Source organism: Rhinatrema bivittatum, chromosome 7 (assembly GCF_901001135.1).
Source record: "Rhinatrema bivittatum chromosome 7, aRhiBiv1.1, whole genome shotgun sequence".
Lineage (NCBI taxonomy): Eukaryota > Metazoa > Chordata > Amphibia > Gymnophiona > Rhinatrematidae > Rhinatrema > Rhinatrema bivittatum.
The window spans coordinates 216,692,208-216,711,770 of record NC_042621.1 but is presented as its reverse complement, the minus strand read 5'-3'; the positions used below and the strand labels follow the sequence as shown (position 1 = coordinate 216,711,770).

At 42.5% G+C, this 19,563-nt stretch overlaps 1 protein-coding gene across 6 annotated transcripts in view; it reads right to left on the bottom strand.

The window, feature by feature from the left end:
- The window catches only part of STAMBPL1 (STAM binding protein like 1), a 129,827-nt gene that overhangs the window by 11,270 nt on the left and 98,994 nt on the right, over positions 1–19,563 (bottom strand). For 5 of the 6 annotated variants that reach the window (XM_029609815.1, XM_029609817.1, XM_029609816.1 and 2 more), the window contains 3 exons: positions 16,993–17,347; positions 3,605–3,729; positions 1,082–1,219 (listed from right to left, as the gene is read on the bottom strand). In XM_029609815.1, the coding sequence (XP_029465675.1) occupies positions 1,082–1,219; positions 3,605–3,729; positions 16,993–17,347 (618 nt within the window). Of the gene's footprint in view, positions 1–1,067; positions 1,220–3,604; positions 3,730–16,992; positions 17,348–19,563 lie in introns of all 6 variants that reach the window. The other variant, XM_029609820.1, reaches the window with a different exon arrangement.

Here is a 19,563-nt window from a genome sequence, read left to right as displayed (position 1 = left end):
TGGATGCCCAATTTTCCAGTCTCACAAGGTCTTCCTGCAATTCATCCCAATCTGCCTGTGATTTAACTACTCTGAACAATGTGTCATCTGCAAATTTGATTATCTCACTCGTCATATTTCTTTCCAGATCATTTATAAATATATTGAACAGTAAGGGTCCCAATACAGATCCCTGAGGCACTCCACTGTCCACTCCCTTCCACTGAGAAAATTGCCCATTTAATCCTACTCTCTGTTTCCTGTCTTTTAGCCAGTTTGCAATCCACGAAAGGACATTGCCACCTATCCCATGACTTTTTACTTTTCCTAGAAGCCTCTCATGAGGAACTTTGTCAAACGCCTTCTGAAAATCCAAGTATACTATATCTACCGGTTCACCTTTATCCACATGTTTATTAACTCCTTCAAAAAAGTGAAGCAGATTTGTGATTTTGATGTTTAGAACACTTTCCACTATTTTTCCTGGCACTGAAGTCAGGCTAACCGGTCTGTAGTTTCCTGGATCGCCCCTGGAGCCCTTTTTAAATATTGGGGTTACATTTGCTATCCTCCAGTCTTCAGGTACAATGGATGATTTTAATGATAAGTTACAAATGATAAGTTACAAATTCTCTCTCCTCTTCCCCCCCCCCCCCTCGAAACGGGATTTGCGATAAATCCCGTTTCGGCTGTAACGCACAGCTATTGCAGTTATAGTTATTGCAGGTATAGCTATTGCAGGTATAGTTATTTCTGGCGTTAAATCCTGCGATAGTGTGCATTACATTATCACACACAACATTAACCAGCCCTCATTTCTATTTACTCCGCCCAAACGCCTCCTAGTTGAATAAAATTTTTCAATTTGCTTATGCCTTTCGCAATGTGGTGTTTATCACATATTTTGATGCATGACTCCCATAGTTACTTCTCAAAGAGACATTTAACACAGACTTGAAGAGCATTACCACTTATGTATCAGGTAAGATCCTGTCAAAATATTGATTCAGTTTGTATTTTTTTTTGGCCCACATTTCCTGTGGAAAAATGTCAAAGGAAGACCAGATACAAATGAATATGCTTATTACCGTAGAATACATACATGGATCCAGCCCAGCGTGAGGAGATCATGTTGATCCTGAACATTGAACAATTCTTCCACCTTCTCCATATCACAGTAGTCTGGTCCAGCAGATTGTTTTGGCACTATTACATGGGTAATAGTAAATTCGTTGTGTGTCTGCACAAACGAAAGTATCAGATAATTCCAACAGTAAATGCATGCAGCAGCAGAATACATTTTGATTAGGAAGTCATGAACAAGATTTTTCCATTGGGCCAGTGGCAATGCTGCACAATCAAAAACACCCCCTCCACTCATGAAGAACACCAATAATATTTTCAAATAATTTAATCTTAATTGATGTAGGGAATTAGTTTCAGAAACAGAGGTGCTCTTTCAATCCAATCTCCAGGCTCTTGTCCACAATGGGCTTCAACCAGTATCATACACGACCACCAGGTTTCACGTCATTTACTTCTTCCCATGCACCACTATTTTATTCTATTTTATTCATTTATTACATTAAAAAGATTTTTACTTATCTTTCACTTGCAATACAGTTGCTTGACAAATCTTAATCTCTTTCTCTGCCCGCTGCAGTATCTCCACTTTCTATACCCTGGATCTTGCTAATGTTTTGCAAGTGAAAGATAAGTAAAAATCTTTTTAATGTAATAAATGAATAAAATAGAGTAAAATAGAGAGGTGTGTGGGAAGAAGTAAATGAAGTGAAACCTGGTGCTCATGTATGATACTGGCAAGAGCCTGGAGATTGGATTGAAAGAGCACCTCTATTTCTGATACTAATTCCCTACATCAATTAAGATTAAATTATTTGAAAATATTATTGGTGTTCCTCATGAGTGGAGGGGATGTTTTTAATATGTAATACGTGAGGTTTTTGAGCCATTATTTGTTTACAATATCCGTTTGGAAAAAATGCTGCACAATGCCATATGGATCATGGCCAACCTGGCTTCTGCTTCTTAAACCAACTAGGAATGGGGAAACCGCAGAGGCAGTGGCAGTGTTCAAGGGGTGGAGGCAAACCCAGTCACTGTGCAATTATGATGCCTAATGTGTGGATGAGGGTGCACATGTATCAGGTTCCCAAAGGAACCACAGTCTGTGGCCCCTAGCTGAAGGATAGTCACCACAATGGTTGGGTTAGCTAGAAGGGGGAGGGTTAAAAAAAAATAAGAGGGAGAATCCCTGTGTAGTTGTGAATGAAGATTCACAACAATGTAGTTCCAAGTAGGGACTGGTTCCAATTGATCTAGAAGCCCAAAGGAACAGCAAGAAACTGCCAGACCAAAAAAAGTTTGCATTAACATAGGACTACCATTAACATTTAGATAAGATGAATTGTCCTATAAGCTTCAGAACTCTGTACACCAAAAACATCCCAGTCTATTTTAGATAAAATTATTCCAGTTAAGAGCTATGATTGTTCCTGATGCAGAACATATTATTAAACTGCAAGCTAATGGGGATTATCTTCTACCTCTATATTTTACTCGTTTCAAATCCTTGGTTATGCTCCAGGAGTAAAATCTGTTTTCATGTCCATGAAAAGATAGGGATCAAATTAAGAGAGCTCAGCAAGGTGCACACAGCTCTGAAAAGAATCGCATACAGGATTTGCAACTAAGGTTTCTGAACCTTTGCTAGTACAAAGAAGCAGACAAAGGAGGTAAGAATGGTGCTCTCCAAACTGACCTATAATATCTACAAACTATCACACTTGGATAATTGAAGGGATTGATATTTTGACTTCACCCAATAAAAGAGCTGAGGAGCACTAGCACAGAACATTATGGGGGAATTCTGTAAAAACCAGCATACATTTAAAAGCAAATGTGTGCATATTTTGCACCAATTTTCAAAGCAAAATTTACGTGCATAAGTTTGTTCTCAAAGTTCTCTCACCAAAACTACAGTAACTGTACACAATGACACCTATTATATGCACAGAAATATTTCAGAAGTTTTACTTGCAAATTTCTTCCCAACTTTGCCCCTGGGAAAGCCTCTATGCAGTCCAGGTAAAATTAAGTGTTTACAGGACAGTTTATTCATGTCCGGCAGGCTTTTCTATAACAGGCCATTTCTGCAAGTAAAGCATTGTTTTACCTGCAGAAATGTCTGAAAATGACTCCCTACATCTACAAGAAAAGCAGTCAAGAGATATAAAATTGGAGAATATCGTGCTAAACTTCAAATTTAAAGGAGTCTACTAATGAAGTTATTTGTATTAGCTCATGTTTCTCTTTTTCAGCATCTAAACTTCAATTATGATGACAAAAGGATTCTTCAGGAAGTATAAGATTCATGACTTTAACCTACACTAACTGTAAGTTGATAGCTACACAAGAGGACTCGCTGACTAAGAAGAATAAGCACTGCAAAATTATCTGACAGAACAAAAAGTGAACCACAATTGCATAACTAATCTCAAAAGGCCTGCAAAAGCTGTTTTATGAAGTCAATTATGTTTCACATCTCTCCTCCAGTTTTGCCACAAGAAAGTGTTGGACTGTAAAAATAAAGATTTAGTCTTACTAGCTTTCCACAGAGAATTCCACAGGTCTCTATGCCTCTTGCTGTGTTTGCATCTGCCAGCAGCAGAAACTTGAAAGACAGATCCTTTGGCAAAATTACACTTCGGAGTCCTTCAACCATTTGATCTATTAAAAATAAAAGGATTGAGCATGTAGAGTCAATGGTTGCTTCTTTCTAACAGATAAAAGAAAAATTAAAATTAAAGTAAAACAAGAACTAGAAGCAAAGATAGGGATGGCATTATTAATCTAGGCTGAGCTAACACTTTTAGGTTTAAAAAAAAAAAATTAACAGCCTGCATAAATTTGATAGCAACTAAAAGTAATATAACACAAAGGCCAATATTCAATGACTTATCCAGCTAAGTGGAGCTGTTTCAATATTCAGCTGTCATTTATCTGTATAATTAAAAAGTGAGGGGTATGACATGGGCATTCCAGGATAAAGCTACTTATCTGGCTAACTTAGCCAGATAAGTGCCAATAGTCAGCCTTATTCAGCTAACTTCAGACCAGCTGAATAACAGGTCTAAGCTTAGCTCAATAAACAAATCCATCTCACTATTAAATAGCTGAATATATTCAAAGGGGCAGTTATGCCGCTGATTATCTTGACCAAGTTAGCCACATAAGTTTATCTGACATTCTCAGCCGCAAGTGGCTGAATATGGACCCATAGGTAATGGTGGTATTTTGGAGAAATAGTACATTAAACTTGTGAGGATACTCATAACCTGATTCTTTTTGGTGTAGTTTCTATTAAACTAAACCTGGAAGATTGCTTTCACAGCTAGCTATGCTATGAGCTTCCCTGCAAATCCTGCAAAGCTTCCACTTGAATCTCACTAGTGCCATATTTTGTGCCTATATTGTGCAGAGATTTTAAAAAATGCAATCTCCATGCTTACTTTGTCTCCCTAGACCTGTTTCAATGACTATTTATGGGCAAGTAAAAGTGTATGTGCTGTGAAAGCCTGCATACTTTTACCCATGCAGGAGTAGGGAGAGGAGTTTACATGAACAAACATCATATTATTGCCTCCACAAAATCCTTCCCTCCAGTTTGTATCCAACATGCTGCACCAAAGGCATGAAAGCAATCCTGAAAAGGGATGCACTAATTTCAGTCTTAATCCTCTACCAAAAAGTGAGTCACTTTTCTCATGTAAAGCAGACAAAACACCTCAGTCCACTTTATACAAAGAAATAAAGATCAACAAGCAAGTTGGAGACAATCTCTTCTTATTGGACATTTGTGACCAGTTTTTCAAAAATTGTTTTGCCATCCTTAGCTCATTCTGCACTAACCTGATGAAAGGAGCATGGCTCTCATCTAGTATGCCAGGTTTGTGCTAATTTTGTTTATGTTACATTGTTCACCACCACGAACAATGGATGCGAGTGGGTTATACGTTTTTTAAAAATAAAATAAATGAATTAAGTCAAGACATTAAAAAGGTATCACCTACATTGTATGCAAAAGTTTGGACATTCCAAGTCAAATTGTACGTTTAACTCTAAGTGAACAGAAGCTTACACAACCTCTACACCATACAAATTGAAACATGACATCTTTCTTCAGTTTTTAATGTAAAATTATTTGTGATGTTGTTAACAGATTGAAAATAATAAAACCATGAATATGGCATGTGCAAAGGTTTGGACACACTTCCAGTGGATTCATTACTATTTTTTTTTTAAAGCCCAAGATGTTGACTGTCTTATTAGGCCTTCAATTAGTCAGATGAAGACAACTTCACAGTGGAAAAATACTCAAACTTCTAACTTTTCAGGTCGAGATTGTTGGTCTGTTTACTTTCAACAACCATGAGCTCCTCTCTAAGCAATAGCTGTGAGAATTTGAAAATAAAGATAATTCACTCTTAAAAAGCAGGGAAAGGCTACAAAATAAATCTCTCTAAATGCTTCCAGCTAACAACTTCATCAGTCAGAAACATTGTTATGAACTATAAGTCAAGGCAAGATATGGAAGACCAAGAAAAATATGACAGAACTGCCCAAAAAGTAGTCAGATCTGCAAAACAGACCCAACAGATCACTGTAAATGTCCTACAAAATATTTAGCTGATACTGGAGCCATAGACTACAGGTACACAGTACAGCGTTGTTTATACAATGATCTGTGTGGGAAACTTGTCGGAAGTAGACCTTTTCTACAACCTCATCACAAAAATCATCATGTAAAGTATGCAAACCAAAATCTTTATGAGCCTGAAACTTTCTGGAACAAAGTGGTTTGGATTGATAAAACAAAAATTGAACTGTTCGGCCATAACAATACACGATACTGTAACTTCCATTTCTTAATGTTTCTGACAACTGAAATTGCTACCTGAAGGTAATTAGAGACCTTTTTAATATCATTCCCCTGCTTTATAAGTATGAATTACAATTTCTTAATTTCCAAATGCTCAGACAACTACTTTGAGGAACCCATGTTTGTTCAAAGTAGAAGGAACAAATACTCTCCCTTCTAATCTTTCAGGTTGTATTTGTTCAACCATGGAACCATCTTCACCCAACTGAAGGCCTAATCAACATTTTGGGCCTTAACTTAAAAAAAAAATTAATACTGAATCAACTGGAAGTGTCCAAACCTTTGCACATGCCATATTCACTTGTTTATTATTTTCAATCTGTTAAAATCAGCAAATAATTTTGCATTAAAAAATGATAGAAAGAAGTCATTTAATTTTGTACAATGAGACAGCTTATGTCACAGAGATTCATTGAAACATACAACATGACAAGGCATGTCTACACTTTTACACACAACTTTACAATTTGTTGACTTTTATTCACATGCAACCTTTGATACAGAAATGTAAGTGCACCTCAGCTATGGCTATCAAGCATATACCGTATTTTTCGCTCCATAAGACGCACTTTTTTTCCCCCAAAAGTGGGGGGGAAATGTATGTGCGTCTTATGGAGCAAATATAAAAAAAAAAACTAAAAATCTAACAAACCCCCCCTCCTGACTCCCCCAAGACCTGCCGACTTAATTTACTACAACCCCCCACCCTCCTGACCCCCCCCCCCAAGACCTGCCAAACGTCCCTGGTGGTCCAGCGCGGGTCCAGGAGCGGTCCGGGAACGATCTCCTCGGCTTCGGCCGTCGGCTGCCAGTAAACAAAATGGCAGCCGACGGCCCTTTGCCCTCACTATGTCACTGAGACCGACCAATAGCAGCGGTCGGTCCCAGTGACATAGTGAGGGCAAAGGGCCGTCGGCGCCATTTTAATTACTGGCAGCCGACGACGGCCCTTTGCCCTCACTATGTCACTGGGACCGACCGCTGCTATTGGTCGGTCTCAGTGACATAATGAGGGCAAAGGGCCGTCGGCGCCATTTTGTTTACTGGCAGCCGACGGCCGAAGCAGAGGAGATCATTCCCGGACCGCTCCTGGACCCCCAGAGATGTTTGGCAGGTCTTGGGGGGGGGGGGGGGCAGGGGGGTGGGGGGTTGTAGTAAATTAAGTCGGCAGGTCTTGGGGGGGTCAGGAGGGTGGGGGGTTGTAGTAAATTAAGTCGGCAGGTCTTGGAGGTGGGTCAGGAGGGTGGGGGTTGTTAATTAATTTAAAGGATTGGGATGGGGTTTTTTTTTGGGGGGGGGAGGGGTTCCCAGAGAAAGAAAGGTTTTCTGATCTGGGGAGTGGACCGAAATGGCCCTCCCCAGACCCGAAAACAAAATGGGGAGAAAAAAAAAAAATTTTTCCCCCCCCTCTGAATCCTAGGTGCGTCTTATTGTCAGGTGCGTCTTATGGAGCAAAAAATACGGTAATCTAACAGGAGTTTGCTTTTGTTGAAAGAAAACAAAAACCAGCCAGTTTTTTGTTGTTGTTAGAAAGAGTACACTATTTCTAAAAATGAAAATTTTGGGCCTACATACCTCTATTAACTAAGCAGATATTGTTATTTGGCCATATATTGCTGATCTTTGCGTAACAAAATCATCTGTGCATAGTGATATGTGTGCCTGAGTCGGAGATCAACATAAACACTGATTTACCCAGAATCCTCTGCTGCCTTAGCCTGATTATAGTTCTGGCTATGGGAACCCAAAATGCCCTATACAGCCTGACCTGCAGAAATATTAGGAGACATCTGGACAACAGCAGGAGCTGTCCAAACTTGTGATGGAGGGTCAGAGGGTCACAATAAGCAGAAGGAAAAGGTCAGAGTCTCAGGCTAAAATTTCAATTACAGTGGCACTTGAAAAAAAACAGCTTAAAGCCATGAAGATCTCAGAGGATGAAAAAATGACAGGACAAAGGACTAACAGAATATTGATACATATACCAGGCAATTAGGCCCCAATTTGGGAAGGGGATCAGGGTAACATAAGTCTAATTTGTCTCTTTTGTGACATAAGAAACTGTACATGATATTCCCATAGGTTCATGCAATTTAAGGATTTACTTACTTGAGATTGCATGTTCTACCTATAAAAAGAACTGACTAATGTATAATGAAAGACAGTAGTGCGTCTCATGTGCGCCTGGCCAGAGAATTGCTTCCATTTTATCTCCCAAGGATACTTGTATTGCTTATTTATATACAATAAATTGAAATTTGCTTTACAAAAGTCTGGTGTGGTATCCTTGTGTCCGTGGAGATGCGCCTTAAGCGTGTTTGGTGCTTAACAATAGAGAAAACAAAATTTAGCTAATCTAACAAACCATCTTGTTACTAAATAAAAACAGAAGGAAATGTCATGTTGGGTCAGACCAAAGGTCTTTCCAGTCTAGCATCCTGTCCCTGATAGTGGCCAGTCTGGGTATCCTCTAAGTGCCCAGCAAATCACAATATGAACGTATGTTTCATGTGTCTCTCCTCATGTACTGAGAGGTGGAGACTGTGTGACTGAAAAAATCCTTTCTTAAATTTGTTTTCAATCTGCTACCTGTTTCAGGGAGCATCCCCTATTCCTAGTACTATTTGATAATATAAATAATAATTCCCTGTTAACCTATTCCATACCATGCAATTTTATAAACCTCTAAGTTGTCTCTTGTCCAAGTTGAAGATGCCTAGCCTGTTTAGCCTTTTTTCATAAGGGAGCTGATCCAACCCCATAATCATGTTTGTTACCCTTCTCTATACTTTTTCTAATTCTGCTACATCTTTGTTGAGGTGCGGTGAACAGAACTGCACACAATCTTCAAGGCGTGGCTGTTCCATCGATAAATCGAGGCATTATTAATTTCCTAGTTTTGTTTTCTATTCCTTTTCAAATAATTCCTAGCATTTTATTTGCTTTTTTGGCTGCTGCCTCACAACATGATAAATATTTCAATGTGCTGTCCTTTACCTGACTGTAACTCCTAATATAGAACCCAGCATTGTGTAAATGTAATTAGGATAATGTTTTCCTATATGAATCACTCTGTACTTATCCACATTGAATATCTAAATGGCTGAGGAAATTTAATTTCACAGTGTCCTTCTATAATTCCTCTCAATCAGCTTGCTTTTACAACTTTTGATAAAATTCTCTCATCTGTAAATTTGACCACCTCGCTCACAGTAACATACAGCAGAGTGGCTTACCTGAAACAAGTGCTCTCCAAGGACAGTAGGATATTAGTCCTCACACGAGTGACATCGGAGCCCCAATATGGAAAACTTGTGTCAAATTTTCTAGAACTTTGACTAGGCACACTGAGCATGCCCAGCATGCCCTATACCATGTGTACACGCGGGGTCCCTCTTTAGTCTCAGTACAATTAAAATAAAAAATAGGAGAACCCAACTCCGCAGGGTGGTGGGTAGGTTTCGTGAGGGCTAACATCTTTCTGTCCTCAGAAAACACCTGCTACAGGGTAAGCAACTCTGCTTTCTCCAAGGACAAGCAGGAAAGTGGTCCTTACACATGGTTGAATCCTTCGCTACAGGCTGCTCCCCAACACAAAAGGGGACCAACAGACACCTAACTAGGTACCAATGGGCACAACACCACCGGTGCTGTTAGTAGCAGATGGGGAGACAGCCTGAACCCAAACAATGGGCCTTAGGTTAGGAGACTTGGGTTCTACATCTCAAATAGGTTCCAAAGGACAGACTGGCTGAACCTACTGTCACGCATTAGCCATCCCTATCCAAACAATAATGGGATGTGAATTTGTAGAGAGAACTACACGTCGCAGCCTTGCAGATCTCCGCGGGAACTGCTCACAAGTGGGCCACAGACGCTGCCATGGCTCTGATATGACCCCCAGGATGCAGTCCCGCCTGGGAATAATAGAAAGGGATGCAATCTGCTAGCCAACTGTATAGTGTCTGTTTGGCAATGGCAACGCCCAACCTATTCTTGTCAAAAGAAATAAAAAGTTGGTTTGATTGTCTAAGGGCTTCTGTCTGCTCCAGATAGAAGGCTAAGGCTCGCTTGCAGTCCAGACTGTACAGTGCTCATTCGCCTTGCTGTGAATGAGGCCTGGGAAAGAATATTGGCAGGACAATTGACTGGTTGAGATGGAAATCCGTTACCACCTTAGGCAGGAACTTAGGGTGCTTACGCAACACCAGCCTGTCATGATAAAACTTAGTGAAGTGACCGCCACCAAAAATATGACCTTCCAGGTCAGGTAATTCAGGTCACAGGTGGAGCTTTCATCAGCTGAGTTAACACCACATTGAGGTCCCAAGATACTGAAGCAGGCCCTGCATGAAATGTACAACTATATGCTGTACAGAGATGGGCATACACCTTGGCGATATATGCCAACTGCACTCAGGTGAACTCTAACGGAGTTGGTTTTCAAGCCAACCTCCAATAGGTGTAGAAGGTAATCAAGCAGTTTTTGTGAGGGGCAGGAGAACAGATCTAGGGCCTTCTGCTCATACCACATGGAAAAACTCCTCTACTTCAGTCTGTTCCAGTGGAAGGCTTTCTAGAAGCCACTAGAACCCGAGACACATCCTCTGAAAGATCAAGTGGCTGCAGAATCAACTTCTCAATATCCAGGCTGTGAGCAACAGGGCCTGGAGGTTGGGATACCGTAGCTGGCTCTGATCTTGTATGATAAGATCTGGGGAAGACCGCAGACTAACCAATTTCTGGATGGCAACCCCCGCAGGAGTGGAAACCAGACCTGTCTTGGCCAATGAGGGGCTATGAGAATCATAGTCCCCCTGTCCTCACAAAGCTTCAAGAGGTCTTTGCCACTAAGGGAATTTGAGGATACGTATATAGAAGACCCTTGCCCAATGACTGGCAAAGACATCCGAGGCTAATTTGCCGACTGATGTGTAGAGGGAGCAGAACAAGGTGCCTTCCTGTTGCAGGGGGACACAAACAGATCTACATCTAGGCTCCCCCAAAGCCTGATTCTCTGATTCGCTACCCCCCCGGTCCAGGAACCACTCGTGGGATCTGAGGGCTTGACTCAGCCGGTCCACTTCCACGTTCTCCATCCTGGCCAGGTACATGGCCATGAGCACCATCATTTGGAGGGCCCACGACCAGATCTGGACCGCTTCCTGACACAGGAGGTTCGACCCCATGCCACGTTCCTGGGCGAACAAAGACCCTGGGGGTGCTGAACCCATCTACATGAGCTCCCCACCCCAGGGTAGATGCATCTGTGATTAGAACAATTTGAGTGGGGGAACTCTGAAATGAGATCCCGTTTTCCAGATTGGATATTATATACTACCAGGACAGAGTCCCTGAGAGAAGGGGTGACTTGGATGAAATCCTGGAGGCTCTGAGTGGTCTGGCACCACTGTGACCTCAGGGTCAGTTGAGCTCCTTGCATGTGTAAATGTGCCTGGGGAGTAACATGGACGATTGCGGCCATATGGCCCAACAACCTCAACATGTGTCAGGCTGATACCTGCTGGCTCTGTTTTATGTCTGCCACCATGGTCGCCATAGTGACAGCTCTCTGACAGGGCAGAAAGGTCTTGGCCTGAACCATGTCTAGCAGGGCACCTATGAAGTCCAATTGAGGTGATAGGCTGAAATGGGGCTTTGGGTAGTTGAGAACAAACACTAGTGAGTCCAACATCCGAATGGTCAAGCGCATGGATCTGTTGGCCCCTGAGACATGCTCTTGACCAGCCAATCGTCCAGATATGCGAAGACAGTCTGTGGAGGTACGCCGCCACCACAGCCAGGCATTTTGTGAAGACGTGCTGGCATCTGCCCCACAAAAACACCACTCTGTACTGGAAGTGCTGTGTTCCCACCACAAATTGGAAATATTTCCTGTGACTGGGGAGATCTTAATGTGAGTATGCATCCTTCAGGTTAAGGGAGCAAAGCCAGTCCTCTTTATGCATAAAGAAGGATCAAAGGTGCCCAGGGAAACCATTTGAACTTTTCTCTTTTTAGAAACTTGTTCAAGGCTTTTAGGTCTAGAATGAGATGGACTCCTCCTGTTCTCTTTGGAATCAGGAAGTACCTGGAGTATCGGGCTCGGCCGCTTTGGCTGTTAAGAGAGAGGAGAGCTCTGCTTGTCGTACCTCCTGATGTGCTACCAGCCCCCAATGTGGGCACGGAGGGCAATTTGGTGAGACAAATTGGCGTACTGGTACGCAGAAATAAGGGAAAAAGCACAGCACTGCTTCTATGGCTAAGTCCATAAGCAAAGCACATCGAGCAGCACTGTCTGAATTTTAAAGGCGGCTCATCACCCGGTAAAAGAAAAGCAAGGGGGTGACCTGCATAGCGTGGCAGATACTACCATAAGCTTGCTGGGCAGACTGGATGAACTATTTTGGTCCTTTTCTGCCGTCATTACTATTTCTCTGAGGACAAACAGGATGGTAGTTCTCACACATGTGTATCATCAGATGGAGCCCCAATGCAGAAAACTTATGTCAGAGTTTCTAGAACTTTTTACTAGGCACACTGAGCATGCCCATCATGCTCTATACCATGTATCCTCACAGGGTCCCTCTTCAGTCTCTTTTTCCACAGAGCTGTAAGCCTCTTTGTGTGATTGAGCTCAAAACTTTGGCTTTTTGCTTTGTGGAAAACATTTTTTTTCTTCACATTTTTGCATAGTTTTTCTCTTTGCTCTGTCGCCAGGAACCTCTCAGTGCCTTCCCGTAGTGTCCCCAGTCAGGTTTTTTGGCATTTCAGGTAACTTTCCTTTCACAGTCTATTCCCCCCCCCCGTGGTGGCAGTACCTCATTGCTTGCATGCCATTGATGTCCGTTGCCATCGCTTTCAAATTCAGCCCTTTCGTTTTGTCCCCATCATGGCCATGTCCTGTTTTCACCGATGCCCCCAGTTCCTGAGGACCATGTATATCACTGATCTTGGTGGTGTGCATCCTCTGGGGGCATCACAATATATCTGGGGTTGCCGCTTGTGTGCCCAAATGACCCCGAAGGGACATTGACTTCGACACAACAAGATCGATCAAATCTTCTAGTCGAGAAAGTCTGAGCAACTGTCTTCAGCATCAGCAGCACTGGCATTGAAGGACCTCTGAGCCGCATCGATGGACACCACTCCATCGACATAGGTGGGACCGTCTGTTTGTCGAGGTTGCTGGTTGATAGGGGCACCAGAGACAGACTGTTGTCTATCTCTGCGCCAACTATGCCGGTTTTGTCATCTTCAACCTCTGCACCAGGGAAAGATCAGACTGAGCATAGAGGAAAAGCCTAAGAAGCATCGGCATTGGTCTCCATCGATACACGGTGCTGGGCACAGGAATGCACCGGCTTTTGCCGCTATCCCCCTGAAGTGGCCCGATGGCGAGGAACACTTATCCTCTATCAATGCACGGGGTCTGTGATGGTCTCCACTGGTCATGGTGGCAGGCACTGATACCCCTTGTGGGTCTGAGAAAGATCTGGCCACCTCTTCTTTCTCCCAGATGGAGTTGGCATTGGCAACATTGGACAAGGAGCTGGAGCGCAGAGTCCAGCTGGCGGTGGAGCGGGCGCTGCAAGGCTACAGTCCTGTGGTACCGATGGCACCAGAGCTGGTGCTACCAGATGAAATTTAATGTGGATAAGTGCAAGGTGATGCCTATAGGGAAAAATAACCCATGCTATAATTACACAATGTTGGGTTCCATATTAGGTGCTACAACCCAAGAAAGAAATCTAGGTGTCATAGTGGATAACACATTGAAATAGTCAGTTCAGTGTGCTGCGGCAGTCAAAAAAGCAAACAGAATGTTGGGAATTATTAGAAAGGGAATGGTGAATAAAACGGAAAAAGTCATAATGCCTCTGTATCCCTCCATGGTGAGACCACACCTTGAATACTGTGTACAATTCTGGTCGCTGCATCTCAAAAAAGATATAATTGAGATGGAGAAGGTACAGAGAAGGGCTACCAAAATGATAAGGGGAATGGAACAGCTCCCCTATGAGGAAAGACTAAAGAGGTTAGGACTTTTCAGCTTGGAGAAGAGACAGCTGAGGAGGGATATAATAGAGATGTTTAAAATCATGAGAGGTCTAGAACGGGTAGATGTGAGTCTGTTATTTACTCTTTTGGATAGTAGAAAGACTAGGGGGCACTCCATGAAGTTAGCATGGGGCACATTTAAAACTAATTGGAGAAAGTTCTTTTTTACTCAACGCACAATTAAACTCTGGAATTTGTTGCCAGAGGATGTGGTTAGTGCAGTTAGTATAGCTGTGTTTAAAAAAAAGGATTGGATAAGTTCTTGGAGGAGAAGTCCATTACCTGCTATTAAGTTCACTTAGAGAATAGCCACTGCCATTAGCAATGGTAACATGGAATAGACTTGGTTTTTGGATACTTGCCAGGTTCTTATGGCCTGGATTGGCCACTGTTGGAAACAGGATGCTGGGCTTGATGGACCCTGGGTCTGGCCCAGTATGGCATGTTCTTATGTTCGTACCACTTCTGGAGAAGTTCAATGTGCTCATTGGTGCATTACTGACCCAGCTGGCGTTGGTTCCTGGGGCAGCATCAATGCCTGGCCAGCCCCTACTGATATGGTTGTTGTTGTCGGTTCCTCTGAAGAGGAATCTCCACCGTGGCATGCAGCCCTCCCGGTGCTTGCACTTCTGGACATAGACGAACTAGAGCCCCATCCCTATGACCTCTGGGGGGAGGATCCAACTGACTCCTCTTCTGAGCACTCTGATGGTTTCCCATCAGACCTTTTCCTCCAGATGAGTAAAGTAAGTCTCAGTCTGAGGACTTAACCTTCTTAGGGTTTGTGAGGGTGATGACAGAGGAGGATGCCAGGTACAAAATGCTTGAGATCCTCCAGTTCATGGAGTTTCCTAAGGAAATCGTGGTGGTCCCAGTAAACGAGATCCTTAAGGAGTTGCTGCTGAGGATATGGGAACACCACATCACCGTGCCTTCTATTAACAAGAAGGTGGACAAGGGTCTACATCGTCCAAAAGGCTGCTGGATTCAATAAGCAGCTGCCTCACAAGTGGTGGTGGTCGAATCTGCTGTCGAGAGCCAAGCGTTCTTGGACCCATTCCTCTTCACCCCCTGGGGAAGGACCACAGAGTGATGGATGCTCTTGGAAGGAAGGTGTTCCAAGACGCCATGCTTATTGCTTGCATCTCTGCCTACCAGCTGTACTTGAGCCAGTACTCGTGGGACATCTGGAAGCAGGTGCAGGAGATGGCTAAGCAGCTGCCTCAGCAGTAGCAAGACATCGTCATGTCACTGGTGCACAAGGGTCTGGAGTACAGAAAACACGAGGTCCGTGCGCCCTAAGATGTTTTCGAGATGGCATCAAGAGACTCTGCAGCAAGAATTGGCGCCTGCAGAATGGCATGACTGTGGGCTTTGGATCTCTGACCAGAAATACAGGAAAGATTCACTGATATGCCATGAACTGGAGAGAATCTCTTCAGAGATAGGTCAAGGTATGCTGTGCCCAAGCTTCAACACCATCATGAAACCCTTCAACGACACTCCACTATTGCTCCAGACCTATCCTCCCTCATCCAGGAGGCTGTTGAGACAGAGGCCTAGGTAGTCTTTTTTTCACCAAAGGAAGTACTAACCTCTGCCGCCTTGATCCCGTCAGCATCACCAGAAATCCCACGGCTGTTCAAGGCAGCAGAGAGCGCCCAAGCCCCAGACAGCTCCACAGTCAAATCCGGGGACAGGATTTTGACTGGGCCACAAGGAGCATAAGCCAGTTGCTCGTACCTAGGATGATGGACCATCCGGTTGGGGCAGGCTGTGGTTCTTTGCGAACCCAGTGTAATCTCACACCAGTGGGTTTTGTCTATCATCTGTCAGGGGTACCAATTAAATCTATTTAATGTGAAGAAAAAATGATTTCCACAAAGCAAAAAGCCAAAGTTTTGAGCTCAATCACACAAAGAGGCTTACAGCTCTGTGGAAAAAGAGACTGAAGAGGGACCCTGTGAGAATACATGGTATAGAGCATGATGGGCATGCTCAGTGTGCCTAGTAAAAAGTTCTAGAAACTCTGACATAAGTTTTCTGCATTGGGGCTCCACCTGATGATACACATGTGTGAGAACTACCATCCTGTTTGTCCTCAGAGAAATAGTAATGACGGCAGAAAAGGACCAAAATAGTTCATCCAGTCTGCCCAGCAAGCTTATGGTAGTATCTGCCACGCTATGCAGGTCACCCCCTTGCTTTTCTTTTACCGGGTGATGAGCCGCCTTTAAAATTCAGACAGTGCTGCTCGACGTGCTTTGCTTATGGACTTAGCCATAGAAGCAGTGCTGTGCTTTTTCCCTTATTTCTGCGTACCAGTACGCCAATTTGTCTCACCAAATTGCCCTCCGTGCCCACATTGGGGGCTGGTAGCACATCAGGAGGTATGACAAGCAGAGCTCTCCTCTCTCAACAGCCAAAGCGGCCGAGCCCGATACTCCAGGTACTTCCTGATTCCAAAGAAAACAGATTGTAAAAACCTGGCCCGTGTTGGTTGTCGTCTGAATCCAATAACTCTTTCCACCTCCCATCCCGCCATTGCTACTTTTTCTAGATCATTTATGAATATGTTAAATATCTCTGGCCCCAATACAGAGCACTGGGCACACTAGTATTCACCTCTCTCCACTGGGAAAACTGACCATTTAGATCTTTTAACAGATTACCAATCCACAATAGGACATTGCCTCTTATCCCATGATTTTCATGGGATAGTGAAGTACAACCATATCCAACCAAAGAGTCACATTTATATGCAAGTGACTCATCACCTGGGAAGACTTCCAGCAGGACCCTGCGCAAATAAATATGCATCCACCTAGAAACAGAATAAAAAGTGTTGAAGCAAATATATCTAAAGTATCTAAATGCAACCAGCTTGAAGTGCCTGAAAAATGTAACTAAAATCAAATAAATACATGCAGTTACAGTAAAATGATGCTTGTGGAAGGGGCCAGAGCATTTCAGCAAAACTGAGCACTTACTCTGTACAGCACTGAGAGTGGCGGCTGGCTTTAAGGCTCTGTTTACTGGGGGAGAGTGTCCAGCATACATAGTTTCATCACTCTTAAGGACATGATCCGAGATTACATTAGACAAGGTGGTTTTAGGTGTGGAAATACAGGGCAACAAGCTTCCATCAATCTGCTCAGACATCTTCAGATTCCCTTTAGCATTCATCTGATCTCGAACTAAATCTTGCCTCCTAAGCTGATCTTCAAAGTAGTTAAATTGTTGGGTTTCAATGTGCTGCTGCCGCATCTGTGCGATTCGCTTCTTTTCTTCCTCGATCATTTGTTGTTGCTCGAATTTCTTTAGGTATTCAGCCTGGTGTCTGTTCTATAAATTTTTGTAAGAAAAGTTTATAAACAAAACATGTCACATGAGTCAACATCTAGCATGTGGATGTGGAAAGACAGAAATTGAGCATTTTATCAGTGTTTAAAGATGGGTATATTTTGCTCTTGGAAAGCTGTAAAAGAACATACTTTAAAATGACTGATGTACTCTGTCTTGGACAACAGAAAGCACTAAGTGTTATATGTCTTTTCTAGCTCTATAACTAGAGTTGGAAGAGCATTTTATGACCAACTGCCTAAAGCCCAACAGCTAGGAAATGGCTCTGCTACCCCAAGCAACCACCTTTGGTATTTGTAGAAACCTGACTGGCAGGAGTTCAAATTCTGGCAAGGCTAATGCCATATTTTCTTTTGTAAAAAATAAAATGAGAATCAACAGTAGTAATTAGCAATAGTAATTGTAATACTAGTAATTGCATGATCTGGTCAATGTGGGAGCAATTTTAAAACTACCCATGGGGATTTTAGCAGCATAACTTTTCTCACCTTGGCAAACACCTTTGAAAATTGCTATCAAAAGTTCTCATCAAATCTTTGAACACAGAATGCTAAATAGTCTATTAATGGCAGTAGGATTACAATTATCCAGAAATTAGTGTTTTGGCCATAGAATCCATTAAAAAAATAACAAACCTTGACTACATTTATATCTAGTCATCAATACAACTTCAGAAAAGTCATACATAGTTCAGGTTAAGCTGATTGTAGTAATCAGACATACTGAGACCAATATTCAATAGGCCATTTAGAGGACAAGTTAGCTGGATAAATTGTCCTGGATATTCAGTGGGATAAATGTCCCACTGAATATCTCCAATTAAAGATATCCGACTACCCTTAGCCAGTAACTTTAAACATAAATGGATATTCTTTTGAATATCTGCAGTAACATATACAGTTACTCGGCTACAGTTAGCCGGATAACTTTACACTTAATTGGCTATATTCAAAAAGAATATAGTCAGTTAATCTGCATTCCTATTTTTAAAGAAAAAAAGAAAAAAAAGAAAATAAAAAAAAAAAGGCAGCACATTGCGGGCCTACAGGCCCAAACCTGTCCTCCATCTGCCTCCCAGCCGAGCTCCAAAGGCCCTGCAGGGCTGAACCTGCTGCTCCCAACCCCATAGTGCTCCATCACAATGTTTAAAAATATATTTGAGGACCAGGGGTCATTGCTGGTCAATCCCTCTCCCCCACGCCCAGGTCCTAGCTCCCAGTTTCCGATTTGTGTCTTAACATATGGCGCTTTGCCATTTCCTAATGCCCACCCTAACCTTTTTCCCTCTCCCCATACCTGAAATTTTGTAAATTCTTCAGCCTAGATCGCTGTTGCGGCCTAATGCAATCCAGGCTCGGCGTTACTGTAGTTGCTAGGCTACAATGATGGGAATATATGCTCACTTTATCCAGCTAATTTAGGCCTAGATTTATCAAATGCTTTATAGTGGAAAGAGCGCCCATGATAAAAAAGAAGGCGTGGTTAGGATAATTTCTACTATTTATACCTCTGTAAGAGGGAGCACTTTTACATACACAGTAGGAGGTACGAACAGAAAAATTGACATTACTGAAAATTTTCTGCTGTTTGAATCTATGAACGGTACAAGAGGAATTGATTTGTACAATGCACTTTCTACCTTGTTTGTTGCATTCTCTGCCTACCTTGTTTGAATAGCATGTGCGATAATAACCTTCACATGGTAACATACAACTTAACATAGGCACAAAGCACAGAAAAAAGGTTTAGTTATTTCTGGCGTTAAAGCCAATATTACTTTATTGCATTTGATTTTAAGAACTGCTCATTACCATTAATACCCCCCACTTGCATAGCAAATGGAGAAATTACTTACCTGATAATTTCGTTTTCCTTAGTGTAGACAGATGGACTCAGGACCAATGGGTATTGTGCTCTCCTGATAGCAGATGGGAGACTGAGTCAGATTTCAAAGCTGACATCAGCCTACACATACCCGTGCAGCATGCTTAGCTCTTCAGTATTCTCTTTGAAAAGCCAGTGTGGATATATGTTGCTTAATACTTGAATACACTTGATTAACCTTTAACTAGTTCAAATTTTATCTGTATAAATAAAAATGTAAATGTTCGTTTGTTCAAAATCTTAAATCTCCGAAGGTTCTTCACCGATTGCTTTGAAATTTTGATACAACGTTGCATTCGATTTCGTGCGTGTTT